General features: G+C 41.4%; 2 protein-coding genes and 1 long non-coding RNA gene across 4 annotated transcripts; 1 reads left to right on the top strand and 2 right to left on the bottom strand.

Annotated features, from left to right (window-relative positions):
- The first annotated feature begins 1,379 nt into the window (after window positions 1–1,379).
- LOC118319255 lies at window positions 1,380–6,499 on the top strand. 2 transcript variants are annotated; one of them, XR_004795933.1, is made up of 3 exons: window positions 1,380–1,515; window positions 2,591–2,732; window positions 3,001–3,140. It is a non-coding gene; the product is annotated as an uncharacterized LOC118319255 (long non-coding RNA). The 2 variants fall into 2 exon arrangements; XR_004795934.1 differs by lacking the exons at window positions 2,591–2,732; window positions 3,001–3,140 and adding exons at window positions 4,341–4,387; window positions 6,366–6,499 and having other exon boundaries at window positions 1,381–1,515.
- LOC118319248 (zinc finger protein 333-like) lies at window positions 1,511–5,371 on the bottom strand. Its single transcript, XM_035649500.2, has 4 exons — window positions 4,977–5,371; window positions 3,802–3,899; window positions 3,632–3,707; window positions 1,511–3,366 (listed from the first exon to the last, which is right to left on the bottom strand). Exons 1-4 carry the CDS (start codon window positions 5,269–5,271, stop codon window positions 2,546–2,548), a joined length of 1,290 nt encoding a protein of 429 aa, XP_035505393.1. The 5' UTR covers window positions 5,272–5,371; the 3' UTR covers window positions 1,511–2,545.
- smtnl1 (smoothelin-like 1) lies at window positions 6,021–9,713 on the bottom strand. The gene is made up of 5 exons (XM_035649499.2): window positions 9,180–9,713; window positions 7,585–8,207; window positions 7,379–7,493; window positions 7,138–7,289; window positions 6,021–6,701 (listed from the first exon to the last, which is right to left on the bottom strand). Exons 1-5 carry the CDS (start codon window positions 9,261–9,263, stop codon window positions 6,317–6,319), a joined length of 1,359 nt encoding a protein of 452 aa, XP_035505392.1. The 5' UTR covers window positions 9,264–9,713; the 3' UTR covers window positions 6,021–6,316.
- Between the last annotated feature and the right edge of the window lie 738 nt (window positions 9,714–10,451).

Consider the following 10,451-nt stretch of genomic DNA (forward strand, 5'->3'; position numbering starts at 1 on the left):
TTGAGATAGGATGAGATATCCTAGGTTAGTCACGCAATGGGGAAATTTGCTGTGTTACAGCAGCAAAGGAGATATTAAAAATAGAAATATCGGTTAAAAAAGAGTAATAAATTAGTAAACCTGCGATGTCAACACAAGGAAATATGTACAATGTAAGGAGGATAGGAATAATTTTGATCAAACACAAAAGAACACAATATCAGCTAAAACCATTAAGGCGTGAAACCTATATTTTGATCCAGCCTCTCAACAAGACAAAGCTAGTTGTAATAATTGATATTGTACTTATGTTTCTAACAAATTTGTGATTAATCAGATTATGTAGAACTAAATCGTATGTAGTAAATGTTCTGATTTTGGGGCCTACATTGCCCTGTTTGAAGTTCAGCCTTGCATAAAACACACACACTACCTGGTATGAGCAACCCTATGATTAGAAAAGGGGAGAAGGATATTTCAATTCTCTTTCAAATTCTCCTAAATTCTCACAACAGCCTCCTCTCACAGCCACACACACACACACACTAATGTCATTTCATTGATTGCCCAAGAACAATGGCCTGAGAGGAAGCAGCAATTCTTGGGGAAGTACAACAATAGCATTCCACACCAGTGCGACAAAATTGCTGGCATGTAAAACCACTGCCAGTGACCATCACACCAAACACATGTGCCTGATCAGTAACACATGAAGTAATAATGCCTGACCAGAGAACTATTTTGGTATCGCTGCATGAGAGTAGTTCTAGTTTATTGTATTTCATTTTGCGTTACAGCTTTTAATGTAATTATTATGCATTTAGTTCTGTTGCTTAGGTTTAATGTGTTTCAGAATGTACATATTTGGGGTTAAAACAAAGCTAAACATGTAGAAACCTGACAAACAAAACTGGGCAGGATGGAAAGAGGAACAATGCAAGGAATTTCCCCCAGTTTCCCTAAGAGTAACCCCCACCCCCTCACACACAGTACTATAGTGTGAGTAAACCTCTGTCACAATAGTTACTGGGGACAAAAACAATACTGCACTCTAGAGGTGCAAAATAGACTCATTGAAAACTGTTTTTACAAACATGTCTATTTATCCAGAATTTAGTATCCAGACTACAAATCCACAGACAGAATTCACACTAACTCCATTCCATAGCCCAATCTGAAACTATCTGGGAGTATAGTGTAATAGAAAAATAGTGCATGCCTCTATGCACAAATGTAATAGTATTTCTGAGTTGTGAATCAGATTCATGTGTTCATGAATGTTCATTCCTATTCTTGATAATTGTTAATTAGCAATCCCTTTGATGTAAGGATGAAAGGAATACATTCCTGTGTATCTAGATACACACTATACTAAAGGCACTTGATTTGGGATCTCAGATATATAGGCTAGGTACAACTTCCTAGGGAGAAGCTCAACACACATTTTATTTCAACATCACTGGATACGCACAGCAGTAGAAGTTCCACCACAATAGAAAGAGGGAAAAGAGAGCTGCTACAAAGACAACAGTGGAGGTAGTTTGTTTTTATTTGAACCATTCATAAAAAAAATTTAGGGCAAAAGAGGGCAAATTGCCCCTTCCTATATGCTATGTATACAGATCACTATAAAACAAGCCACACATTTCAAATTCATTCTTTGATTCTAATGTTCTGACTGATGTCAGAATATTTGACAGCTATTAAACTCTGCAAACTTTTAAAAAAAACTTTAAAGTTTAAAACACTTCAACAGTGAACATACCATTAATACCAGTACCCAGAATTTGTAGACCATATAATAACTGGATTCTGCCAGGAAGTACCAGTTGAACCATCCCTTTAATATTGATATAAATCCAGTTATGCCAAAAGTGGACTGACATGATGCATCAATCTTTCAATTATACCTTCATTCAAATTGCTTTGATTTAACCTTTTTAATTAATGGAATAAGCCGGACAATAATTCCTGTTTGCTTATTTTCTATATACTTTCTAGAACATGAACTCCTTTTCCTTAGTTTACATAAAATGTATTGTATCACAATATACACCTCATATATTCATTGAAAATGTATCCATATTGCTCACTTTTTATTCCAGAGTTACCCTCAATGTTTCTGATCATTTTTTGCTTAGCGATCAGCATGTATTACACACCAAGTCAATCATGTAGCAGTATCATGCTGGGCTACAGCTTTGTAGTGTAGAGTTGGTTAAGTCATGTGAAAAAAGTTACTCAAGCAGAAGGGTAATAGTAGTAACCTAAAACGGTGGCATCAAAATAACAGTATAAAAAAAAAAGGGAGGAATAATTATTTTTGATGGTTCCTATTGCTAGTTTTCCTAGATTTAAAAATAATACAAGTCTCACTCTTATTAAACACACAAGAGTCCATGGATTTTAGTGGAAAGTTAATAAATACACACTAATGTACGCATAGGTTATCAAATACATTTTGACCCATGACTAACACAGCATCCCCAAAGTATACATTGTGGCACAAGTGTCAGTAAAAAAAATGGAAAAAGGTAAAACACATTAAATGTTTCATCAGCTGTGGTCAGAGTGCCCCGTTCGTGTTGTGCGTTATCATGTGTCTGCGCAGGTTGCTGGGGTTGTTGAAGCTGGCGGTGCACTGATTGCAGGTGTACGGCTTCTCACCAGAGTGAGTCCTCAGGTGGATCTTCAGGCTGCCGTTCTGCGTGAAACGTTTCCCACACTGTGGACAAGCGTACGGCTTCTCACCGGTGTGTATGCGCATGTGGATGCTCAATGTGGTCTTGTTGACAAACGTCTTGCCGCACAAGGAACAAGAAACGGGTGACTCTCCGGTGTGACTTGCTCGGTGAACAATGAGGTCTTCGCGGCAGAGGAAGCGCTCGCCACAGAAGCTGCAGTCTAGGGATTTGTTGATGCCGTGAGGGAAGATGTTCTGCTGCTGGGAGAATGGGCTGATGTGACTGGGGTGCCCCACCACTTGACCATCAGCTCCCACTATTGTTGTTTTCATTGCAGAGCTCATCGCTGTTGAAGCCATTTGAGTGGAATGATTTCGGTCCACCTGGCTGTTTCTCACCAGTCCAACGCTGTTATCCTGCATCACTGTCATCGGTACACTGTCACTAGCACCAGTGGTAAAGTTGAGGAGACCGTCGTGAGTGACATTGTGGTCTGGAGACAGGGAGCTCAACGCCTGAAGTTCAGAGGCAGTGAAAAGGATGTCGCTCTCCTCTCGAAGAGGCCCTTCCCCTCGGCCGTGAACACTCACGATTCTCAGCTCGTCATTATCACTTGTCACAGAGGAGGAGCAAGCAGGCTCTAAATTCTGAGTCCCTGTGGCAACACCTCCCTGCGTACTGTGACCTCCAAAGTCGCCATGACCTGATAAGACAAAACCACAAAATGACATTTGTCAATCAGGGCTAGTAAGTAAAAAACAAAACCGTTTGCCTCTTCCTAATAACGGCCTCAAACTTCTAGTTATGTGTCACAAATTGACATTCTTTGTATACGGGCTTTGTCATGGCTGAATCATGCAATCCATCATGCTTTCAAGAGTCTAATCCAACTGATGAGGACCTGTTTGTGGGGTCTTCTGCAAAACACACAATACCTCTTACATCCAGTTATTACATGGTTTACACACCTACAACTGGTCCACATCCACCAACATCATCTTCATCTTTAATCAGGATCACATCTGGACTCTCCACATCTGCACACTGACAAATAACAACACATGCATCAGCAAAAAAATTAAAAGAAAAAAAAAAATCCCAACATCTTTGAATAACGTAAACTTTGTACTGTGTTTACCTCCACTTGAGTGGCAATGGCAGTCTTACTGTCTGGTTGAAGAGTAATACAGGCACCTTCCCCAGCAGGTTTTTTAGCCACTGGGGGCTTAATGACGACTGGAGGAAAGAAAGCATCATACATTCAGGATTGCTGAAGGTGATGATAAAGGAAATTACGTATTTTGTTGACTGTTGAGGGGGAAAGTGAAAATACATCCGCTGGTCTGTCTGCCTTTCAATGTTCTGGACAACTGCTCATTCAGGTGACGTGTACTTTGAGAAGGTTTTTTTTTTTTTGGTTTGCAATTCTTGGAGGAAAAATTATATAACACGCATACAAGCTGTGATATCTGATCAAGTGGGGGTTACTAAGTAGGCTACTGATGTATGCGTTCATGACAAAGAAAATAACAACAGGGCATATTTCATCATTTAATGAAAGCCTCAAATTGTACCTTCCCCAAGGAGGTTATGTTTTTGCTCCTGTCCATTTGTTGGTTGGAGGTGTTTGTCCGCAGGATTTCACAAAAACTAACCAACTGTCTTCCACGAAACTAGGTGGACAGAATGGACACGGGCCAAGACAGAACCCAGAGGGACTGAAGGTGTGTGCTCTACTGTGTGCCATTCTAGTGTGTTTGTTTGTATGTTTGTCTGTCCGCAGGATTACTCAAAAACTATTGGCCTGACATGGAATTACGTGGAGGAATGGGGCATGATCCAAGGAACAAATCCTGATAAACGGGTGGATCTAGGAAATGTCTTTAACATGGTTTATGATATGGCATTAGCTTTGGGCGGAGGTACATACTCTGTGGGCGTACTTCTAGTTTAACGTGTTATTTACTGCAGGGTTTTTTATTTACTTCTTTTCACTGTAAGAGTCAAACATTGGAATTTACCCAAACTCCTAAACAAAAGTTAAAGATCAGATCACGCTCATAATTCAAAAAAAGTTATTGATCACTAACAGAGGAGGACTGGAAACCACGTAACAAATGACATAATTGAGAGTAAAAAAGGTTATTGATTAGCAGTTTATTGACTATTTAGAAAATCTGTAATTTATTTAATTTCCTTTTGGACAAAAGAGGGTCTTTAATGTTACTCGTTAATTGGCCAGCAGGAGGCGCACTTCACTCGCTCCTCGAGTAGGAAGTAGGCCGTTTATTTTTCCTGGTGGAAGTACGTTACCTTGGGGTTTGGCCCGTGTTTTGGGGACATTTCCTCTGAACGAGGAGAAGCGGCTCGCCGGCCGGTTGGTCCTGGTCTGCAGCCGGAGGGAGAAGAGCTCGCTCCTCGTCACCTTCATCCTCATCCTCAGCGCCTCGTTCTCCCTCAGGCTCTGCGTTAGGTGCAGGCGCAGGGACGACGAGCTCTCCGAGAACAGCTGACCGATTTCCGCCACGGCCGCTTTCACCAGCACGTCCATGATGGACAAGAGCTGCGACTCCAGGTTGAGGCTGCCCGGCAGCATGTTCGCGCACATGTTTCGCTCCACTGCCGCCGAGAATTACGTTGGAAAAGTGCGCGACACAGTCGGTGGCTGCGCCTACGAAGGGGCCACACGGAGGCCTTTCCGGTGTCATGACTCCCATTACCGTAACTACTAGAAAGAAGTGGCGCCCCACTTTCTCCTGGATCACCGCCTGTCGCTCAACGCGAAGACACCCAGGCTCATATCTGGAGAAACGATCCATAACATAGTGACCATAGCCCGTTTTGGTTGAATGTTTGTATGCATTTATTGATCCGTTTAATATTTCTGCTTTGTTTATGTCCCAGTGGCGGCGGTAGATGCCGGGGGCAGTTTTCAAATTGCTAAAAGTAAAAGTAAAACTAAAGTAAAAATCCTTCACTTTTGCTCGTACCCGCAAAGTGAAGAATGAATCTATCAAACATCTTTTAATTAAAAATGCACTTAAATGTGAGGCAGCTTCAGAGGGGACCATCTGCAGTATAGAAACTAGGCTAATAATAGTTATTGTAATGATAAAACACAATAGCAATAGTTTTATTATTGATGGACCGTAAAAAGAATATTGGCCTCAACTGACTAAATCAAGTCATTCTGCATTCCTTCCAAATTCATTTCATAGGTTAGATTTCTCACATGCCTTCATTGGATTATCTATAAAGTGTAGTATAATATTTGTGCAATTAAATACTTCTGTCCAATTGCCATTGTGAATACCCCATCCATCATATTGTCATAATTAACGCCCATTGTATCACATAATCCTTCAACACAAACATTTTATTGCTGCAGCAAATAATACAAGTTCAGAAGTCTTTTTTAAAATGTTCTACTTTATGTGCTCAAAAAACAAGGCAGTCACTTAAAAAAAACAGCACAATACACACTTTCAAACATACAGCTAACTGTAACATCACATTGTCAGTATCTGAGTCGACCAGATGTTCCTCTTTAATCGGAGAGCAGTCAGTCCAACACTGGACTTTCTCATTGTAGTAACACAACCAACAACAAGCTTTTTGGTCTTTTCAGTCTCTTGTTCACTGTCAGTAGTGTTCTAGGACTCTGCCTCCAGTAACACTTCTCCACCTTCCTCCACCTCGCAGCTCTTAAGTGCCTCCTCCTCCTCACCAGTTCCCTCCGGCTCAGCACTTTCTCCCTCTTTCTCCTCTCGGCCATCCATCGTCCGGTTCTCAGCAGACTCTTCCTCGCCCCTCTCCGTCGATACCTCTCCTGCCTCATCCTCGCCTTTAACCTTCTCTTCTCCCTCATTACCAGACTTCTCCTTTTCCTCCTTTTCTTTGTCCTTCCTCTCTTTCTCTATTTTGGACAAGCTGTGGCAGAGAGACTGGACATATGTGAACACGCACATGGGGTCCGGGTGGTTCCCCATCATGAGCATGTCAGACACTTCCAGCAGAGGGCAGCAGTCAGCCAGGGACCTGGGAGGAAGAGCAGAGACAGTCAACCACAGGATAGGAAAGAGAAAACAGCAGTGGAGGAAAGTAACTAAGTGCATTACTCAGCTATTTGCTCTTTTACTTGAGTATTCCAATTTTCTGCTGCTTCATTCTTCTACTTCAATATATATACTATATATAAAGTAACGACTTATAAAGAGAGAATGCTGACTGAACAACTCTTAACATCTTAACGTCTAAGGTGATAAAACCCTTGGTAGCAGCTCCTCAGCAGAGATTTATAGATAAGATTTTCATAGTGAATTTGGACCATCCTCTCTATAAGAGAAAAGCAAAGATGGTATATCTTTGCTTTTGCAGAAACATTTCACTGGTTTGCAGGTATTTTCATACTCTTGCTGCAATATGAACTGATCAGATCTGATCTGAACTGTTAGAAGAATTAAATGTTCCATACTCTGCAGTTTGGAAGGCCAGAGTAAAGTTTTTCTCCCTCTCCTCTGGACTGAGGGAGCTGAAGTCAAAAGCGTCTGGAAAGAAACGGTGGATCAGAGCACAGAAAGCCAGCCCATTGCACCAGGACGATGAGAAGTTTTCTATGTTGACGCCCTGAAAGATCAAGGGACAGGAACTGAATATAGACAAATAAGGATTAGCTGAATCTGACACATTGAATGAAGATTCTGCGTTGAACTGACCTCGTAGTTGCGGGTTTTGCTGCGACACCACTGAAGCATCTTCTGTTTAATCGAAGCTCCTGTGGCCACAGCTGCAGACGACCTCTGAACCTTGAAGTTGCGGGTTATCCGTGTCCTAAAAATGTCACAGTATTATATAATTTCCAATGAAACACCCAGTGGATCAATGCTATCAAAATTATTTGAAATTCCATGTAATGACTTACTCTGGTGCACTTTGTTCAAACTTGGCAATGATGTTGTTTTTAGTGGATGCTCTAACAGAGCGGGCAGAGGGCCTTGGTCGGGAGAGAGAAGAGGAGGGAGGACCATTCTTTCTTTTGGCCTTTCCTTGCTTTTCTACTTCCTTTATCTTTTCTTTTTCTTCCCCCTTTACATCTGCTTCTTTGGCTTGTTTTTTCTTCTCTGCCCCCTTTGCTGCTTTCCCACACACAATTTTCTCTTCTTTCTTTGCCTTTTCCCCAGTTTTACTCTTCTCTTCGTCTTTGTTTTCGTCCTTTACCTCATCTCCGTTTTTCCCAGTCTCGGCCTCTTCCACTTGCTCTCCTTTCTTGTCTTGTTCCGCCTCCCCCTGCGCTTTTTCTCTGTTTATCAGTTCAGGATCCTTCACATCCGTACATGCTTTGTCTTTATCCCGTCCAGCCTCTTCAGTGTCACCTCCATCAAGCTTTGATATTGTCTGGGGCTTGCCCGTGTCTCCAGCGTTGGCCTCATCTCCACCTCTCTGTTGTGGTACTGGGTCATCCGTTGCCCCCTGACCTTCTGCTGTGTCCCCTTCTGAGGGCTCTGACCCTGTGTCTTTATCCCTCTCTAGCCCAGGCTCATCTGCCTGGGGGACAAGAAATATAATGTTGTGTTTTCTATTTTTTGTTGCGATTTATTCAAGCATACAACAAAGCATGTTTGTTCATCTAAACACTCCATGTGAGTAATGAACATCCTTATTCTGTTTCTGATTCATTATGAAGATAAATATGAATTTCTGTTTAATTTCTTTAAAACAAATCTGTGATTCTCTTGTTGAAATGATTAGGAACATGGTGCCTGGTTGAACAGTATCATTATGTAAGGTGCTGGCTTACTAAACTAGTGCCCACACTTTACTCCAGGGATTTCATGGATATCGTAATACGAGACCTGAAGCTCCCGTCTGGGATTTGTTGAGTATCTCACACATGTAGATCCAGCACAGAGGTCGAGCTCTTAGATGTTAAATTAGGTTTTTGCAGTTTTTAAACCACATCATAAAAAGGTTATCATCCTAATTTGAACTACTCACTCACGAAAACACTGTTGGCTTTTTTAATATAAATATCACAGCCTTTAAGGCAAATAATAATGTCATCAAAAGCACACTTTTCAAGTATGATCTGAAAATTTCAGTGATTTCAGAGCTTATTCTAAACACAGAGTTTGATATAATCATTATTGATATAATCATTATTGAAATATCAGTATTAAGCCCCTTGTGCTGTGTTTAGGAATGACCTGCAGTCCAGTGCAGTGGTGACTCATCAGAGGTAATAATAGTATGTGTTTGTCCGAGTGCATGAGCATTATTTTGCATAACTTGTGTGTCTGTGTCATTTTTCAGCCAGGACCACGTACACATGTAGCACAGCGAATGCAACCCAAACCACTTCTCTTGTCCTGCTGTCTTCCCTCTAAACACAACACCTGCCATGGCAATAAAAAATGTTCGGCCTATTCCTGGTGCAGAACACAACACCAGTCACTGTGGGTTTTACAAATAAGAAAATGTTCACCCTGCGCTTTAATATTCACAACCAGAAACACACACCTGGTTGTTGTTGTTGTTGGTATCAGTCTGATTAGTCGTTTCTGTAGACTCAGATGTCTCCTGGCTGGGTGGTTCTCCATCCATGATGATCAGACACGTTTCTTTATGTAATGGATCAGATGATTTTCAAGCTTACACCCCAGGACTCTTAAAAGATCCTTTAACGTCCCTGGAAAGTTTTCATTCAGTCAAGGTTGAATCCTCTTCACACTCTTCCTCTCGCCGCTGTCCTGTCCCTGTCTCCTGTTCTCCCCCTCTCTGTCCGCACTGTCTCGTGTTTGTGATGTGTGTGTTGGTTTGTGGATGGCCTCCTCCACCAGACACCCCCACCCTCTACTTTGTGAGGATTCCTAGGCTACTTTATCTGACCTTTTGAACAACACAGCGGCCCGAAATAGAGCCACAGTGACATAGACGCAGTCCAGTGGGTCGGACAGCTGCGTCTGCTGTGGAAACCATGGCTGTACACACACACATTAAACAAACAGGTGCATGCACGCATTACATGCAGTGAATTAAATTGTGCCTACAGACTCCCAATAGGCTTCTTTGTTTTTACTATTAATAGGACATGTTGATTTGGATGCTGGCATCCAAAGCTGGTATGTTCGAATGACTGCATGCTAATCAAATATAAAGATATATTTCCGCACTTTGGGAAATGCAGTTATTAGCTAGAGTGTAAACGTACAGAGCCATGACTTTGTCCAAAGTGAAAAACCCCACCATCAGCACCTCTAAAGCAGACTAATTAATAAATTATATCTAGTTTGTTGAATACGTCTAATCTACGTATTGACTGAGCTCAGTGATTTACAGCATCAACTCCCCCATAAAACCACCCCAATGTTATGTGACGTGTTTTTGTGTCTGTTGCCAAAATATCAAAATTCATTTTTCAAGGTATCTCTGCATCTTACAGGACACAACGTAAATCTTATATAGTTCGAGAACATAATGAATAATATGGTAGGAATGAGTCGTTTAACTTTTGCAACCAAGATGAGAACCACAATGTATTTAACTTAACCTTCATATAATTCCTAGCTGTGTGATTTTTGTCATTCCTTAACCTTTACCTATAATTCTTGTTCATTATTTTTCTATATCTCATTCGTGTCCAACAGATCCCTGTCCACCATTATTAGGCTTTTCTACAAATGGTTTTCTAATCTCTCTTTGTCTCTTTATACCTACCACTCTACAAGTGTTACAATGGCATACACATGCAGTATAAAGTAGGAACAAGTCAGGCATCTCAGCTCACTGTCC

This window comes from Scophthalmus maximus, chromosome 9, assembly GCF_022379125.1.
Source record: "Scophthalmus maximus strain ysfricsl-2021 chromosome 9, ASM2237912v1, whole genome shotgun sequence".
Lineage (NCBI taxonomy): Eukaryota > Metazoa > Chordata > Actinopteri > Pleuronectiformes > Scophthalmidae > Scophthalmus > Scophthalmus maximus.

What these genes read in the sequence shown, in the direction of transcription:
- LOC118319248 (XM_035649500.2), bottom strand. Translation starts at nt 5,271, where the DNA reads ATGTGCGCGAACATGCTGCCGGGCAGCCTCAACCTGGAGTCGCAGCTC. An exon ending in AACACGGGCCAAACCCCAAG is followed by an intron (nt 3,900 to 4,976) that starts GTAACGTACTTC and finishes TCTTTCCTCCAG; the next exon opens with TCGTCATTAAGCCCCCAGTG. An exon ending in TGGATGTGGACCAGTTGTAG is followed by an intron (nt 3,367 to 3,631) that starts GTGTGTAAACCA and finishes TTGTCTTATCAG; the next exon opens with GTCATGGCGACTTTGGAGGT.
- smtnl1 (XM_035649499.2), bottom strand. Translation starts at nt 9,263, where the DNA reads ATGGATGGAGAACCACCCAGCCAGGAGACATCTGAGTCTACAGAAACG. An exon ending in CCAACAACAACAACAACCAG is followed by an intron (nt 8,208 to 9,179) that starts GTGTGTGTTTCT and finishes CTTGTCCCCCAG; the next exon opens with GCAGATGAGCCTGGGCTAGA. An exon ending in CTGGCCTTCCAAACTGCAGA is followed by an intron (nt 6,702 to 7,137) that starts GTATGGAACATT and finishes TCTTCCTCCCAG; the next exon opens with GTCCCTGGCTGACTGCTGCC.